Source organism: Perissodus microlepis, chromosome 17 (assembly GCF_051167445.1).
Source record: "Perissodus microlepis isolate ML-2025 ecotype Zambia chromosome 17, ASM5116744v1, whole genome shotgun sequence".
Taxonomy (NCBI): Eukaryota; Metazoa; Chordata; class Actinopteri; order Cichliformes; family Cichlidae; genus Perissodus; species Perissodus microlepis.
The window spans coordinates 26,065,868-26,084,687 of NC_140477.1; the positions used below are offsets into that span (position 1 = coordinate 26,065,868).

The 18,820-nt window shown below is 40.0% G+C and overlaps 1 protein-coding gene across 5 annotated transcripts in view; it reads left to right on the forward strand.

Moving 5' to 3' along the window:
• The window catches only part of LOC146369749 (tensin-3-like), a 55,076-nt gene extending 43,975 nt beyond the window's left edge, over positions 1–11,101 (forward strand). For all 5 annotated transcript variants that reach the window (XM_084911180.1, XM_084911182.1, XM_084911183.1 and 2 more), the window contains 11 exons: positions 828–975; positions 2,654–3,087; positions 4,849–4,932; positions 5,080–5,208; positions 5,447–5,542; positions 5,788–5,865; positions 7,106–7,183; positions 7,276–7,444; positions 7,540–7,608; positions 8,561–8,590; positions 8,960–11,101. In XM_084911180.1, the coding sequence (XP_084767306.1) occupies positions 828–975; positions 2,654–3,087; positions 4,849–4,932; positions 5,080–5,208; positions 5,447–5,542; positions 5,788–5,865; positions 7,106–7,183; positions 7,276–7,444; positions 7,540–7,608; positions 8,561–8,590; positions 8,960–9,101 (1,457 nt within the window). In that variant the 3' untranslated portion in view covers positions 9,102–11,101. The remainder of the gene's footprint in view (positions 1–827; positions 976–2,653; positions 3,088–4,848; positions 4,933–5,079; positions 5,209–5,446; positions 5,543–5,787; positions 5,866–7,105; positions 7,184–7,275; positions 7,445–7,539; positions 7,609–8,560; positions 8,591–8,959) is intronic.
• The last annotated feature ends 7,719 nt before the right edge of the window (positions 11,102–18,820 follow it).

The following is an 18,820-nucleotide window of genomic DNA, read 5'->3' on the forward strand; positions in this document are numbered from 1 at the left end:
GCTAATTCACATTATCGATAGTCAACCAAGAAAAACCACAAGTTTGACCTTACCTACATCTTTAGCACAACAACTATAGACTGGAACATTTACAAATACAGTATGTATCTTGGCCAAACTGTTGTGAACTACAACCTCAGCTGTGTGCATGTGTCTTTGCAACAATGTGATTGGCTCATATATTTTTGTAGTTCAGCTGTTGATTGGTTCTCTTGGGCGAAGAAAAGGAGAGTTAGCTTTCTCTTTATCAATGCAGAATTCTCCCAGAGATTTCTAACTGGGATTTGTTGAGTGTCCAACAAAATAACCAAGTGCTGTTCAAACCTTCTGTTTGCAAAAGGCAGCCAATCAGAATAAAGTTGGCTTAAAGGTTGTGTGATCTTAATATACTGTGTGACGTGAGCTGCGCAAGATTCAGTTTAGGACAAACAAAAATTATTTTGAATCATGAATCATGCAAAGCTAGTCTACTACAGTCCAAGAATAAAATATAACAACGGAAATCTAGACAATCTAAGCAAGTCTCCATAAAAGGTGAGAACAAATAAATAAATAAATAATAAATACTTTAATATACTTTAAAGAATTATTCCTTAAATGAACAGTTTCTGTCAAACCTCAACAGGTGTGTTTCAACTCTCAGTCTATAATCCAAACAAAGGTAGGGTCCCAAACAAAAGCTTAAACAAGCACCAGTTAGCAGTGGTTTTGTGGGCTAGTTTCTGGAACTACGTCAAACCCTGGTATGTTTTTTTTTTTTTTTTGGACACTAAACACAGTAGAATAGCAGTTACTTCATTTTGTATTCCTTTTTTTTTTTTTTCCAGATTCCCGGAGTTTCCTGGACAGCATGAACCACGGCAGCAGCTCCACAGAGGGAGAGATATTCAGATCAGACGTTCCTGCTTCCTGTCAGAGGATCTTTGGCTCCATGTGCTCAGTGTCATCGGGCAGCCCCCTCCCACACGCAGACAGGTACACAGACACTTCCATACCCATACTCACCGGGTATGTTTCCAATGAGCAGTTTTGAATGACCATATGAATGCTGGGTAGAATCATTTCTGAAGTTTTACAGCTGCAAATGCTGTGAGTCTCCATTCCTACCACACCCCAAAAGCACAAAGGTGTTCTTTTGAGTTCAGATCTGGTCCAGCCACAGAAGCCCATTTTCATGCTCAAGGAACCAGTTTAGGATGAATGAAAATAGCCAATATAACATGATGCACATAGTCAATAACGATACATGCTAAATGTAAACAAACTGATTGTGGCTTTTGAGACATGATTGATTGGTTGATAAGAAGCCTAAATTGGATTAGTAGAGATTACCCTCTTGTGAACTTGTACCGTACAGCCTCAAAAATGAAATGTGGGCTTGATTTAAAAAAAAAAAAGTGATAGATCTTGCATAGTTGCACGGCAGTTAGCGATGTCACCTCACATCAAGACGGTTTGAAAGTTACAACATGCTGTGTTAATAATTCATCTTCTTAATTATGTTACGTTGTTAAACTGATCATGGGAGATAGTAATAATAATTATATTAATTATTAATTTTAACCTACACTATATTGTCAAAAGTATTCACACACCCATCCAAATCATTGGAATCAGGTGTCCCAATCACTTCCATGGCCACAGGTGTATAAAATCCAGCACCTAGACACACAGACTGCTTCTACAAACATTTGTGAAAGGATCTGTCGCTCTCAGGAGTTCAGTAAATTCCCTCATGGTACCGTGATAGGATGCGACCTATGCAACAAGTCCAGTCCAGTCATCAAATTTCCTCGCTACTAAATATTCCACAGTCAACTGTTAGTGGTATTATAACAAAGTGGAAGTGTTTGGGAATGACAGCAACTCAGCCATGAAGTGGTAGGTCACTTAAAAACCACAGAGCGGGGTCAGTGGATGCCGAGGTACATAGTATGACGAGGACGCCAAATTTCTGCGGAATCAGTCAGTACAGAACTCCTTCATGTGGCCTTCAGATTAGCTTAAGAACAATGCGTAGAGAGCTTCATGGAATGGGTTTCAATGCCAAAGGAGCTGCATCCATGCATTACATCACCAAGTTTTCTGGAGTGATGAATCAGGCTTTGTCATCTGTCACTCTGATGGACAAGTCTGGGTTTGGCGGTACCAGTAGAATGGTACTTGTCTGACTAACAGTTTGGGGATGGCCCTTTCCTGTTCCAACATGACTGCGCACCAGTGCACTAAGTAAGATCCTTCAAGACATGGATGAGGGTGTTTGGTGTAGAAGAACTTGACTGGCCCAGAGTCCTGACCTTTGGGATGAATTAGAGCGGAGACTGTGAGCCAGGCCTTCCTATCAAACATCACTGACCTCATGAATGCGCTTCTGAAGAATTGTCAACTGCTCCCATAAACACACTGCTAAATGTGGAAAGCCTTTCCTGAAGAGTTGAAGCTGTTATATCTGCAAAGGGTGGGCTGACAGCATTAAAGGCTGTGGATTAAGTACAGGATCATAGGCCTGTGAAGGTAGAAGCCAATACTTTTGGCAATATAGTGTATGTTGGCTGTAACACTTCACACTGATGCATTGCCTGACCTTGTGTTTTTCTTTTGTCTTTTTTACGTGTATGCCTTAAATTCCACATCATAACCTTCTCTCCCACAGCTCCACTCCTCCTCCAGTGTGGCACAACCATACTTCAAACTCCCTGAACTCCCCGTATCCTTCCCAGCCATCACCTCCTCTATCTCTCAACTCTCCCAATGCCCACAGTTCTCCTCATGGACCCGCAGGGGCCCACAGGGGGAGGGACAGCAGAGACTTGTCCTCATTATTGTTGGGGAATGGTGGCCTGGAGGAGAGCCTGCTGGAGGCAATGGAGGGCCTTGGTAGTTTTAACCTGTTTGGAGAGGAGGGCCTTGCTCCACTGTTGCCTGAGAAAAGAAGGGGAGGTGAAGGGGGAGAGCTTAGCTCCCGCTCCCCTTCACTGAGTGGATATTCTAGCCCTCGTAGTGGAAGCAGTCTCAGCATCCCTTTCTCATCTTCCATGACCCCTGACCCCCTAAGAGGAATCAGTGGGGCCTCGTCACCTGGAGCAGGTAAACAGTCCCACATAGATTCTCTGAATGTGGCTCTGATAATTTATTTTCTCTGTTCCTGACATGAACATTTCAAACTATAAAGATAGCTTTGTAAAACTTCATATGGAAATTTCTCACCACCCCAAACCCAGTCTTACTATTAACAACTTTTTGAACCAGAACCACACAAATGCAGCAAGCATCCTAAACTGAAGATGACTTTCATTTCCTTGACCAGATACATCAGACTGTGCACTACACCAATTGGCTTTCTTGAACTGTCCTTGTCAAATCAAACATCCAAAACTATCCTTTTGGTTTATTGAGCTGGGGTTGTTACAGGATATGGTAAAAACAGGAGAGATTTATATTACGAAGTTGATCCAGTGGGACATTTTATGCTTCCACCTCAGGATTGAAGGTGGATTCTAATATCAAAAGAATCTTTGTTTACATTAAAGTAAAACAGAAAATGCTTCACTGAGTTGACAACAATTGAAGGAGAAAAAAGGCTAAATGCACACATCAGGGAAAGCACCAAATAACAACAGTCGCTTCAAGGTGCTTTATATTGTAAGGCAAAGACCCTACAAATAATAGAGAGAAAAATCCAACAATAAGATGACTCGCTTTGTGCAAGCACTTGGTGACGATGGGAAGGAAAAACTCCCTTTTAACAGGAAGAAACCTCCAGCAGAACCAGGGCTCAAGGAGGAGTGGCTATCTGCTATGACCACTTGGAGGTGAGAGAAGAGAGACAGAACAAAACGGATGCTGTGGAAGAGAACCAGAGATTAATAATAACTAATAAATGAATGCAGAGAGGATTGTAAACACATAGTGGGTGAGAAAGGTAGTGAAGAAGAAACACTTCTGCATTAAGGAAAAGCCCCTGGGAGCCTACAGCTATTGCAGTGTAACTAAGAGAGGATTCAGGGTCATCTGATCCAGCTCTGACTATATGTTTTATCAAAAAGGAAGCTGGTTCCACAGAAGAGCGGCCTAAAAGCTGAAGGCTCTGCCTCCCATTCTTCTTTTAAATGTCATAGGAATAGAGGGAGCAACAGTAATAGTGATCCAGCAGTCTGAGAGCAGTCTGTGCTCTGTTGGGGTGATATTATGGTACTGTGAGGTCTTTAAGATAAGATGGGCACTTATCCTCATTTACAATGAGAAGTGTTTTTCGAAAGCTCAAATATGTCAAAACAGGCATCACTAAATTGAACAGCTAGCTAATTAAGGTGTAAGAGTGTTTGAAATGTAATAACAAAGAGCCCAAAATAATAATGTGTATAATTTAAAGCTGTTTTCAGAGTCGAATCTGGAAGACAGAATTTGTTTCATAATGGGAATGATATCCCATTACTATCTGTCCAGCATAGTCACTCAGTTCAACAACCATAGTCATGTTTAATTTCAGGGAGAAAAAGCTGAGTCACTCACAGGTCTTTTGCCTTTTCAATCCAATCAGCTAATTTCATGTTTTATATTATAATATGTTAAAATGATCAAGGCTATTTAGGAACATGATTCAAACGTGACCACATGTTGGCTGTTAACTTACCGTTGGTCACTAGTTAGGTTTTGTTATAGAAAGATTAAGAGAAATCTTAACCTGAGTTGCAAAGTGGTGGCACCAAAAATCACGAATCAGGCTAACTGAAGATATTTTTGTCTGTGTGGCTACACGGTGTACTCACCCTTTAACTGTGAGTCTGGTCATATTTGGCTCAAAGCTGGTGTGAAACCTAACAGAGAGCTTTAACCTGTGTCTTGCAGACTCTGGCAGTAAGCAGGACACTGTGAAGTTTGTTCAGGACACTTCCAAGTTCTGGTACAAGCCCGACATTTCCAGAGACCAAGGTAAATATTGGTCTTGGACCACAGTGGTTAATGGCCACTTGTGAGAAGATAATACACCCTTGTGCAAAGGTTTCCTCTAAGTACAATGCAGACTGAGTCTAACTTTAGCTTATCTCTGCTTCCTCTTTCTGTTGACCTACTAAACAGCCATCGCGGTGCTGAAGGACAAAGAGCCGGGTTCGTTCATTGTCAGAGACAGCCATTCATTTCGTGGCGCATACGGTTTGGCTATGAAGGTGGCCACACCTCCTCCATCAGTGATACAGAGCAAAAAAGGTGGGTTGAATGCCATGTTCTGCACACACAAACTTTCTGTGAGCTGCCAAGAGAGCACTGCAAAAATGATATTTAAAGGTGCAAACCTCAGCACTGTGAGTCAGCTAAATGGGAGTGTGCTTCCTAGTATTTTGGACTTTTATCACTATTTTAATTTACAGTTCATGTTAATTAAATATTAACCTTTGATGTCATTTATAGATATGAATAAACTAAGCCATGAGGCCATGTTTTGCAGGAGGAGATCTGTCTAATGAGCTGGTGAGACACTTCCTGATAGAGTGCACACAGAAAGGTGTTCGGCTTAAAGGATGCCCCAATGAGCCTTACTTTGGTGAGAAACATTTCACACGCTATGATCCAGATTAAATACCTTTTTTTTTTATAAAAGTAAAACATAACAGCCTTGACCTGATCAAAGTCTAACTACAGCTAGGAGAGCAGCATGCTTCCTCATAGCTGTTTAAAGTCCATCCCAGGTCATAACAGACAAGCACCATGCTGCCCCCTACTGGTCAGCACACTGGAGTGCAGCTGACTCATCTCAATAGTCATACGCATGATGATTTTTGTTGACAGGAAGTCTCACAGCGCTGGTGTGTCAACACTCCATCACGCCACTGGCTCTGCCCTGTAAACTCATCCTGCCTGACAAAGGTAACGAAATATGAATTTATATCACAGAATGGGAACACAAGTGGAGCTGGGAATCGATTAACTCAGTCAGTTAAGCACAGGATATTAGGGGCACTGCAATGAAGATGCTTTAAATACAGTACCGTGCAAAACTACTGAGCCACCCCTAATTTCTGTATATTTGGTTCAAGTGATGGTCTTGATCAGTAGAAGGGGAGTTCTTTGGGCTTTTTGATTGGCTGTCAAAGTTTTACTTTGGACATTGGCTGCTTTTTTTTCAGCCCAGGCCTCATCCTTGACCGTTTTCAGAGCAAGTTTTTTGTTTGTTTGTTTATGAAGCCACTTAAATCATTCTATCATAAAAAGTCACTGCTTTTCCTAAATGTTTTCATTCTTTGTTTGACATCTGTATATGAAAAAGGACTTCACAAAACAGTGCAGTAAATACCTAAATACATTTCCAAATGGAGTGTAGCACAAAGAAAAATGCTTTGATACATTTTGCTGAAGAACTCATGGGCCATATCTCACGCTATTACATTTCTCTCCACACTTTGCTTGGATGGAGCTGAATCTGCTGATATAGGCTTACATTTATTTCCATCTATATTTTCTTATATATTCATTTTGTTTACTTTTTCCAAAATATGCAAGACAAATGTTTTCAAATTAGTTCCTGGTCTTTGAAAGTCACTCGGATTTCCAAATCATTTTATCTGGAACACGCTTGTCATAGTTATTAGGAACTGAATTTTATGAGTGGATTTTACGTTGTTTGCAAACAGCAAGACTTTGATTTTTAAAAACCAATTGCTGTTTTCCTTTTTGCATATTTTTATACAGTTATGGTTACAGATTCTCCCAGTGTGTCAGTGCGCTTGTATTTTTAGGGATTCATTTACACCAAATTCACCCTGAATCAACTCCATCAGTCAAGGCTGACTGTGGCCCAAAGAAAACTGGACGGGCCACAGTTGGGCTAAAGAATGTTGCCATGTACAGTCTTTGTATGCTCTTTCTGACGTCTCGACATGTGACTACGATATATTCAAAAAGCCCAAGCTGAGAAAAATACTTCAGTTAGATGGTTTATCCCCATGCTTCTGAATATTCACAAACTTTTACACTACCATGTACTAGAGATGAAGCAGGAGTTACGTACCTCGTGTCTGCTTGGTTACAAATGCAGTTTGTTTTGTTAACGCACTGGTGTAATTTGTGAGTTTTTCCAAGAGAGCTCATCACTATCTTGTATTTGCAGATCCACTAGAGGAGCTGAATGACTCCTCTACACAGACAGCAACAAACTCAGCAGCTGAGCTTCTCAAACAAGGAGCAGGTATGACATTTTAAATTAATCTGTGCGCACAGAATATTCATTTATTATCAGCAGAAGCTTGTCAGACTTGTTCTTTCTTTGTGCCGTTGTAGCATGCAATGTGTGGTACCTGGGCTCCGTAGAGCTGGAATCTCTCACGGGACACCAGGCGGTCCAGAAGGCAACCACAGTCACGCTCTCCATGGATCCTCCACCTCCCTCCACTGTCGTACATTTCAAAGTCTCAGCGCAGGGAATCACACTCACTGACAACCAGCGGAAGTGAGCATTTTTTGCACCTGCAGGCCAAACATACACAAACACACACTGATAAGAAATCTGATGTGTTCACACAGACTCTTTGTTTGACTCTGCAGGTTGTTCTTCAGGAGACACTACGCTGTCAACACTGTCATATTCTGTTCTCTGGACCCGCAGGGCAGGAAGTGAGTACTGGACATGGATAACAAAAATGCAGCTTTGCACACACTTCAAGGCATCTGTGTAACAAAACAAAGAGAGGTTTCTCCAGGTTCAGTCTGTACTCATGAAGTAGGCGTCTGATACTTACAGGACTATGGCTGAAACATGGCTTTCAAACTGTGAAACAAAAGCTTCTTGGGTCACTGTTAACATCCCTTCATGACCCACTCATTGTGTGAGAAACATAGGATGCTAACTGCTACTAAAGACAACATGAACAGAAAGTGTGCTTTGGAATAACACAACTAGTATAATTCAGCCATGGTAGCAGCATGCATATCAGTGCATATCCACATATGCATTTCCATAAACTGCATATATAAGATGGATATAACTTCCAAGCCGAAAACGTCTCTCAAAATGATTGAAGAAAAATATGATTTGTTATTTAATTCAGTATTTTTCTCATGTAAACGGATAATTAAGCCATGCTGTTTCCAACACTAATTCTAAAAAGAGAAGAGAAGAACCATATGTCACTTCTTGCAAAGAAAACTAAAAAAAAAAAAATAAAACAAGTAAAGCAACTGAAGTTATAAAAGCCTAATAGTCCAACGTTACTGCCAGGGTAAGATGGGTGCGGATGGATGCATGGGAAGAATGTGTATTTTCCAAAACAGGAAACAAATTTTTAAGAATTCACAGAGTTTAAAGAATCGAAACAGACTCTGGCCAATGTTTACAGGAAAATGAGTACAAAAAAGTGAACAGGTTATATTACTGAAGAATGGGAGACGTTTCATGGAAAAGTGGTGAAAAACACATCCTCAGTTTGTACCTGAAATGTCCTTTTTCGTATCAATGAGACTTTCATTTCATTCATCAGGGTTACCTTATCTAAACTCAACTCACTGAACATATTGTGTCGAAAGCTGACACAAGTGTCATGATTTTAATTTCTTCTGTCCCAAACAGGTGGACACGAGACAGCGGCTCCACTGCAAAGTAAGTCAGCTTTAGAAAGGGTCTTCTCGTGCATGTTGTCAGTTAATCAGAGTGTGCATCATGGTTAGAAAAATCATATGAATTTCTTTTGTAAATGTACTAAAGCTGATTAAACTGTAGAGCTGGTTCAATATCAATATCAATATCAATCAATATCAGTGGTACTCATTTTGAAAATCCAGTTGTTTTGTTTAATCTTTGAACTATTGCTAAAAATGTCAAACAAATGGAGTCTTACTGTACTTTGGTGAGGACCACAGCTCGTTTCCATCTAATCCATGTTTGGCGTTAAGTCTCTGCTCTGAGAAGTGAAAAGTTTCCCTGCTGTTGTGTAAATTTCTCTTGTGTGTCTCTCTCGTTTTCTTCCAGGATCTTTGGATTTGTTGCCAGAAAATCTCAGAGTGAGACTGAAAACGTGTGCCATCTGTTTGCTGAGCACGACCCTGAGCAGCCGGCGAGTGCCATTGTCAACTTTGTCTCGAAGGTCATGATCGGGTCGCACAAGAAGTAGCGAGAAATAGACTTGAGCAGTGGAGTAAAGAACTTGGACTTATAGGAATCCTGCCCAAAAGTCATATAAATATGAAAAACTTTGAACCCTTACACTCCAGCGCTTTCAGCTCCTATTCCTACCTGCGGAGTACATTTGTCTTTTGCACTGCAGGATGCTAGCACCAGAGGGAGCCAAAAGTATGAAAGTCAGTTCACATTTTGGCTATTTTCTTGAACCTTTATTTTGAAACTTATTCTAAACGCACTTATGACATTGATCTTGCTTGTGGCAGACAGTGAAAACTGCCCATTGTAACACACTTATTTCAAATCAAGGAATATTAGATAGTCCACACACAAACACATATTTCTAAACACAATTCCAATTCTGATTTTTCTGTGTTTTACTTGTAAAAAGAGTCAAAACAGGTTTCATCATCAGCTTTGTGTAAACTAATTGTTATGTTCAGTGAAACCAACAATATTTTGTCATGACAGGCAATATTTTGGTTTCCCTGTACTTAAGCTGAATCATTTATGTCATGTTTATGTATTGGTTGAGATATTTATCCATTTTAAAGATGTGTCATTGTCTTTATTTTCCCAAAATATATTTGTCATATATTTTTTGTATATTAACACATATTGTACATTAGCATTAAAGGAAGTGAACTTAAGAATTTATGGAGTTTTCTTGCAAATTGTGGAAAAATACTTTGTAATGTTTTACACAGTGAGCTATTACATATACAGTTGTTCATGTGTCTTTTATTGATCCGGTTTGTGTGCAGTTATTATGCCCTAAATTTTCTCTTTGGATCTTTTGATGAATGTCGATGAATCTCTGATGTATTGTTACTGTTTCCATGTTACAAAATGGTTTTTTCCATTCAATTACTGGAGCATGTCAAAGATTAACTTATGTTTGTTTCTGTCGCTCTGATGTAAAGCCAAAAATCGAGTGTACCGTTTCAGTCCACCGCAGCTTAACAGTTTGATCCTGAGAGCAGACACATGTCCCTTGACAGTTTTATCTGCTCATTCAAACTCTGCCCAATCAGACATGCAGAGCTACCCGGTGTAGTGACCCCTTATGATTAAGCAAGCTGAAAGTAACTTCAGATCAACTGATCTCAATGTCATCATATTGGCTCACTCATTTAGGTCACAGTATTTAAGCTCCTGTAGCCTGTCTACAGTTATGTATCTGCAAGCCGTTTTGCAACCCACCTTCCCCTCAGATCCTTCTTTCTAGATCCATCTGAGTTAATCACTGTCATCCCTGTGCTGGTTTCCTCATGTGAGAAGTCATAGATCAGAGCCACACTGCAAAATTATAATCACTGCAGGTGGAAGTGATTTAAATGGGGACAGTGCAATCAAACTGGAGAAGGTGGATTGGTAAATTGAGTGATTCTTACACACTGCTTTTGTACTCCTGAGCACTCAAAGTGCTTTATAGAACTTGCCTCATTCACACCAGCACTTGTTTCTGTGCTTTTTCTATCTAACATTCACACTGTGATGGATGCATCAGGGAGCAGCTTGGGGTTAGTATCGCGCCCAAGGATATTTGGCATGCAGACCGGAGCAGGAAGGATTTGAACCAACTTTCAAATTAGCAGATGACCTTCTCTACCTTCTGAGCTACAGCTGCCCGAGTCTGGATGAGTGTCAGAAATGTATAAAAGAATGGAAATGCCATTCTTCTTTAACTATATTGTTATTGACTAAAATTTCTTTTCTTTTTTTTTTTTAGCAAAAACTAGTTAACTGTGATGATTATTTTGAAGTTCCTTTCAAAATTAATTCCATGTCCTTCCTTTTCTGAATTTTACAATATGATAAAATCCCACAAGAGCTTCCTCTTCCTCTTATTCTTAGGAGCAATAATAATGTTCCCTCTGCTTAGTTTAATCAAGTTTTAATTTGGTTTTTAACACTTTGAGAATGATTGAGTGACTGGTCAGAAACAGTTGAGCAGTAAAAAACTATTAAATAAAGATGATTTAAATGCCATTCACTATTTATTAATATTTCTACCAAGCCTCCTTATGGATGAGTTGAGCGCATAGATGAATACATTTGACCGTTGTTATAAAAAAAGGAAGAGCAATTTTTCATTGATGTAACCTGAATTAGTTTATTTTACTTATTTAACTAGAAAGAGTGTGTTTGGTGTATATAATGTGAAAAACGATGTTCAGTAATTTTGGGTGAGGATTTTAAAAACCATTGTGTAGTTTGCAGCATTGTCAACAGATGGTAGCAGTCAGTCGCCATATCTTATACTGAATCCAGAACGCTCAAGTATTGCTTAATTTTCTGATGTTTCTTGGTTTCGTTTTCCTGACTGGACTCGTTTTCATATTAGAATACTGCAGACCAAACTGAGCAGGTCCGCAAATGCGCGAGGACCCACCCTCTTGAAAACCAGCCGATGCCAGTGTGTGTCCAACCTTGCGTCTCAAGAGGATGAGGAGTATCTTTGGGACACTTGTCATAAAAGGGTGCTTTACATGCCTGTTAGGTCTCAGGGGGCCTCATAGATTGACTGATGTCTGTCTGTGTCTGTATGTCGCGCCTTGCTTTAGGAGGCCAGATCATCAGATACCAGCTCTGAATCGGGCTCTATTCAAGTTCTTGCTCAGTGGGGAGCGCTGAGGAACTGGAAGTGGGACACGCTGCCGTCCTGCAGTCCTGCCTGGCATGGAGGGACAGCATGGAGGGTGGGGGTGGGGGGTTGGGGTAGTTATGGTGTGTGTGTGTGTTGGGGTGGGGGTAGTTGCTGGTGGTGGATGACCTCACCATTACGGGAAACTTTCCCACAGCCTGAACACAAAGAAGGCCGTCAAAAGGTAAAAAGGATGAGAAAGAATAGAAATTTAACACAGTGTGTAAAAAAGGAGGCAAAGTGCGGAAGAACAGTTAGTGGATGAGAAAGAGGCTGTGTCAAAGGGGGACTCGTGTTCCCTTTTCAGCAATTCAGAGATTTGGAGGCATGATAGAGGCTTTGCTTTCACTCTGACAGGCCTGACATAGACTCCGCTCACAGCAGCGACCCTCAACCCGGCTCTCATTCCCTCTTTGCTGAGTCACCTGCCGCCATTTTGTTTCCCAGCTGGACATCTGCTTGCACTTCCTGTTGCACTTCCTGTCAGACAGCCCGCCGGCACCTGGTCGCACGGTGGTTTTCACAGTAGCCGCCACCGCCGCCGCCGCCGCCGCTGCCGCTACTGGACGACACCACATTCCTGGCATTGCTTGCCCCGAATGGTGTTTGGAAATCCAAACACCAGCTTCCGTTGGGGAATGCCACCCTCACAGAGTCCCTCTCAGCCTCTGATCCCCAGCCTCGTCTCACTTTATTTGAGTTAGCTATTTAAAGCCCATGCTAAGTGTGCTGCTGGCTGCACAGGGAAGCAAACACACGCTCCATCTCGCACGGTAAAACCACACCACAAATAATCCCTCTCCTATTTTTATTTTTAGCCGGGCTGAAGGGATATAGCCTGCAGGGATGACTGGAAAGATGGGCTGATTTTGTTTATGTGTCATTTCATGATCATCCCTGGCTGATTAGACAGTATATAATAACTAAGCAGCTAATTACAGGGGGAAAAAGTAAAGTAACCAACATGACTAAATATTTAAATATTGACTTTTTTATTTTTGTTTTTTATCTGACACCTATGGTAACATGTTGAATAGAGATATTGTATAAGGAACACATTCAACTTAGAAATGTACAACATTGGCTTACTAAATTTTCTGATCATTCAAATGTAGAATTATATTTAGAAACGTGTCTTTAATCAGCTTGGGGAATCAAGCATTAGGCATTTTTAGAGTGTCCAAGTTTTACTAACAGTTCCTGCAACTGAGGACAAACAACCCGGCTGTAAATGTAAAACATTGCTAGCACTGACTCTCAACTGTCTGGGGCATCCCCACACTGTGTAGATGTAGAGAGTAAATGATGAAGCAGAAATTAAAACTAGTATCTTTTATTGGATGTTAGGATCCTTATACTGGTAACATGAGCACAAAGCATTCCTTAGTCAGGTTTTTGGCAGCGTAAGCAGTACAGTGAGCTGAAGACCACCAGAAGAAGCTTGCTGTAAGGTTACTGGCGTCTTGCATGCATATAAAGAAGACAGTCTTGTTGTAATGTTTTAGTGTGTATCTTAAAACAACATCCACAGTCAGCGTGAAACCCAGTAACCTTGACCTATGATTTGCCACTTAAGCAATTTTTAAACATGAACTTCAGTATTTCACTATTTTTTTGCAGTATTTTCCACTGTTGTCTTTTCTCACTCCACAGCTGATGACTTCTTACTATGGGAAATACTCCATAAGGATTCAACAGTTCAGCTGCCTGGAGCTGCATGAGGCTGCACATTCGGTAGCAGTAAATTCAGGAGGCTATAAGCTGTGCAACCTGGCATCGCTCTGACTTTTTACATGTAAGTTAGCAGGTTAAAGGAAGGCTGAAACAATTGTGTCTCACATTTTCTTACACCTCTAAACTACTAGAGAAGTTATGGTCTGAAGCACATACTGAAAATGTCTTTATAAACCCGACAAACCAGGTCATTGGAACTGCATATTGTTTATTCAGTGGCTTACTGGCAATGCACCCTTTGCATTCCCATTTGATGAACACAGAACATGAATGCATCATAGATTTATGACTCTGAGACATCCAGGCGGCAGTATTTTGTGTGTGTGGCACACTTTCACAGATTTCACACAGCCATGTCTCATGAGCTACACACACACACACACACACACACAAAGTGATACATCCACTTGCACAACAATCAAGGTTTGTGGCCTACGTGAGCTCCGGCACATGCTGAGAAAACAGTGCCTTTATGGCTGTCCTCCTCATTGCATTGTCTCCAGTATAACTGATTGAAACACACTGTTTCACACACATACACAGGCACGCAAGCACACACAAAAGGTTTGGTACTTGGGTATCAGCGTCAGTCTTAATGAACCTGTCTCCAGGGGGCGGGGCTAGGGTAATGTCCCACACAAAGAGCTCCCGCTGGGCTGCTGAGCCAACCAGAGGCCAACAGATTAACTTGCATTACATCAGCATCTCCACAATACGCCTAATGAGGGAGGGATTATGTCCATATGCCTGAGTGTGTAAATGTGTGTGTCGGCTCTCCTGGCACTATTGCATCACTAATTAAATGCGATGACTCACTTTTGCTGATTCAGTGTCCATTCAGCTGTGCAAATTTAAGAAGCACACACAGATGTGTATTTTAACATATAGACTGTGTGCCCCTGAAGCTGCACCAGAGGTGGGAAACTACAAAGTACGCATGGGAATCGAAAAGTACAATTTCGATTCCATTATCGATATCACTTCCTTGTTGATTCATGTATCAATTCTCATTGGGTTCTCATTGGCTCCGCTTTGAGTATCACCACCATCAAGCAGCAATAAAAACATTTATGCAAATGTTTGTGCATGTAGGAGGTATTTGCCCTCTTTCCTGTGATCCGTGTTGGGGTTGTTATTCAGAAAAAGTAATTATTACTCATATTACATAGAAAACCTTTCTTGAAAGAAATTCAGTGCATTACATTGATTACATTACTTTCACATTTCTGTGTAAAATGACCTGTAACACATATTTCATAACTTCATAATTAGCCTTTAACAAAATAAAGCTGAGGCTACAGTCCCACACATCAGCATATATCCTAATGAATACACACATATAATATGTTTTTTCTCTTAGCATTTATGCAAGAACATGAAGCTGCTAACACCACGAGCAAAGATGGAAACGATCGCCACAGTGATTCTAGTTTAGAAATATGAACAGGCTGAAATGGAGGCTGCAGCCTGACTGCTCATCACTGCCTTTTAATCACAGAAGATGTGCTGTGCTGGAGTCTGCATACGATAATATACAAAATATACGAAAATCACTTTGGGTTCTTGGCGAGCTTAGCGTTAGCATGCTGTCATTGCTTGGCGCTTGCAAAGAGCTGAAGTTGTGTTAGCAGCATCATGCAGTTGTTTCTGTCCTTGATGAAGTTTTCATTTTACCATCACGCCCTTGTACTTTTGTGTATTAAAATTTAAATATTTTTCATATCTGCACTGAAGATTGTGCCACTAATTTCCTCCTCCAGCAGAAGAACTGAAATCAGCTGATTGTAGCACACAGGATCGATAGCCGAGCAGATTAACAATTCTAAGGAATGTGACTACGATTGCCATGCCTATTTGTTACTGTACTTAAAAAGAGGTATATGTTCTTTACTTTAGGCATTTATTTTTCTGGCAACTTTTAACTTGTATTCCTTAAATTTTAACACAATCATCTGTGCTTGCTATTGCTTACACTTTCATAACAAACTTGTTATTTTAGGTTTGCATACAAGGGAAGTTTTTGTTTCATGTCACATGCCTTCCCTCAAACTGAATTCAGCTAAAAGAAGGGACAATAACAAAGACAATCCTGTTGATGTAGCCATCATTGGTACTTATCACACATACCAAGATGATGTGTTGTACTATACTCTGGGGTTAAAGTGTGCCGGAATGATCTGGAATGTTATTTTTGGTGCAGGTGTCCAGAACTTGTATTGTGGTAATTTAGCAGCTACTTAGCATTGGAGAAGATGAGCGAGCATAAAGGGAAGAACATTTTTTTTAAATGACAGGTCATTTTAAATGCAATATTTCTAACAGCTCGAAACATATCAGCAAACACACAGACTGTTTCTGTGTAGTTTGTTGCAAAGTGTATCTATTAGCTAAAGATGCAGCTTCTATGTTTCCCAGGGAGACAAGAATGTGAGATAACTTAGACATCGAGAACTATGTAACAAAGTCAGGACAGGAGAAGAAGAAGAACTAAAAAAAAAGAGTTATTTTTAAAGGTAAGGATCCCTTAGTGATATTTGATAAACTGAAAAATTAAAGCTTGTGATGAAGTCTGCTGTAGAGGACTATGGTGGCCTGCTGCAGAGTGCATGTGGTGTTCAAAATGAATGGCAGGAGACATCTATTTAAATTTAAGTTAATAAAGCAGATGAGATTCACTCGCTAAATTCCACCTGGATGATAGCCATGATAACATCAGCTCATGTTCTCCTCAGCCTTCTGTCACCACTTCATACATACTACCTGCTCAACATGAGCTGATGTTGAAATACTTCTTATCATAATTTTGGAGTTTGGAGTTTTTTCCAAACAACAAACAAACAAACAAAATAAAACAAATATTTCATAGATACTTGAATAGATTATGTTTAAGTATGTTTTCACTACTTCCACACAAACAAAAAAAGGATGTGTTTGGTGACAAGCACCAGGTTCTGTTTGCAGATTTCATTTGTTTATCTAGCATATTTTATTACACATTAAATGTGCATTAAACATAATCTGCCTATCATTACAAGATATTAAAAAATCTATGTAGCTCTATAAGGGAATAAAAAAATAATAAAACAAAACTTTACAAAGAAATCTAATGCAAGTATAAATACAAATATACATACAACACAAACACACAGATTTATTACCGGGAGATTAAAAAGATTCTGAGTCTGTTTTTGAATGTAGTCAGAGATTCTCAGTCAGTTTGTGCTCGGTGCTTAGCGAGAGCATTACAAAGTAATCTAAGTATATATATATATAATTCTCTGTTGAACTGGGAGTCAGTGAGGCGACTTCAATTCTGGGGGTATTATGTTCAAATGTCTGTGTACGTGTCCGGACTCTGGCTGCATTCTGAGCAAGCTGAAGTCGTCCTGATGACAATTATTTGTGGCAAATAAAGAGTTGCAGTAGTCTAACCTGCTTAAGTGATAGAAGGAAATCCTGGTAATCTTATTAATATGATTATCAAAACTGATATTTATTTTTTAATTATTATTATTGCAGGGCCTTTACATTATATTATAAAGTGCATGGAAGAAACTGTTACTAGTATTTGGCAGTATATAAATACATTTGAACTGAACTGAACTGAACTGAGATCATTGTCTAAAATGATGCCAAGGTGCCTGACCTGCTCGCTGTGTTTTAGAGAAATAGATGATGATAAATTATAAATATGGACACATTTTCTATCTCTGACTTTCTCAACCTGGACCAGTATTTATGTCTTGTCTCTGTTCTAGAAAGACATCCAGCTGTTAATGTCAAGCAGTGGAGCTCATTAGTTTGTACACCATCAGAGAAAAAAATATGTACAGCTATGTATCATCTGCATAGGAATGGGAGGACATTATTATCTTTATTATAGTACCAAGCAAGAGTGTGTAGAGGTTAAAAAGAGCAAAGCTGAGGAGAAACGACCCTTCGGGAACCCCTGATTAAATTTGTATTTCTGCAGATGCAAAGTACTAATTAAAACATAACAAATTCTGCACTTAAGGCATGATGAGAACTAATCAAGAACCTGACTTAGTTCCCTGACAGACTGTTTTTGTTGGCCTGCTTATGCAATTACAGGCTAAGTCTATCCATAACCTTGGACAGACATGTGAAATTACAGATTACAGAAACTTGGTGGCAACTTTTCTGATCATCTGTGTTTCTTGTTTTGTCGCTATTTTTTGTGAGTAAATTGCTATGCTAACTGTTAGAAATTGTGGACAACATTTCAAAAATACGATGGTAAAGTGCAAATTGCATACAGGACAGAACCGTTATTGTTAATACAAATTTGCAAGCGTCTGCACAAATAGTATGCAAATACAAAGCTAGCAAAGAACCCACAATGATGTATGCAGACGTTAGCTCAGCAGCCAGAGCCTGACTTTACTGATCTTATCTGACCCTGTACATGTTTCTATGGTGGAATCAATGTGGCGATTTCACTGAAGGGATTTGTGTGGGACTGAATCCTATGATTTATATTGTTATCTGTAATTATGAGACAATGTGTTTCAGGTCATTTTATGTAATAATGAGAAAGAAACATAATGAGTAGTGTAACAAATTACTTTATCTAACAGTAATTAATGTGCAGCATTACTTTTAAGAAGCGTAACCAGTAATTTGTAATACATTACTTTTTTTGAGTCATGATCGCTACACTACTGGTGTCATGTCCGGTGTGGCAGACGTGTGGAGTTGTAGAAAGGACCCAAAAGGCGGCAGCTCTGGTGCAGGTGAGTATTTATTTACAGGAGTGGGTACAAACAGCAATGGTGGGTGAACATGAAACCGGAAACCTAAACTGGGTAAAACTAACAAAACAAACCAGAAACGAAGATGCAGGGAGGTCCGGGGAAATACATACGGAGAGACGTAGGGAGACCGAGGGGAAACAACACAGACGAACCAGCAACCACTAAGACAGAAGACAAGACTTAAAAACACTCAGAGAACACAGGGAGATCACACACAGGTGGGGGACACAGCTGGGAGTGATTAACGTGACGAGACTAGGGAGGCAAACTGAAAACACTCACATAAGACGCAGACCTTCAAAATAAAACAGGAAACACATACACGCAATGACACAACACAAAAACTTCACACAGACTGGGGAACACATAGGAACATGAAAACAAAACCCAGAATAATAATAACTACTAAAACATAAACACGGAGTCACAAACTCCGGATCATGACAACTGGCACTATAGCAGCCATATGTGACACAGGAAAAGTATGGAAAGATAAACGTGTGTAGTCTGATACTTGCATTAGGTTGGAGTATTTCCTAAAATTAAAATTAAAAC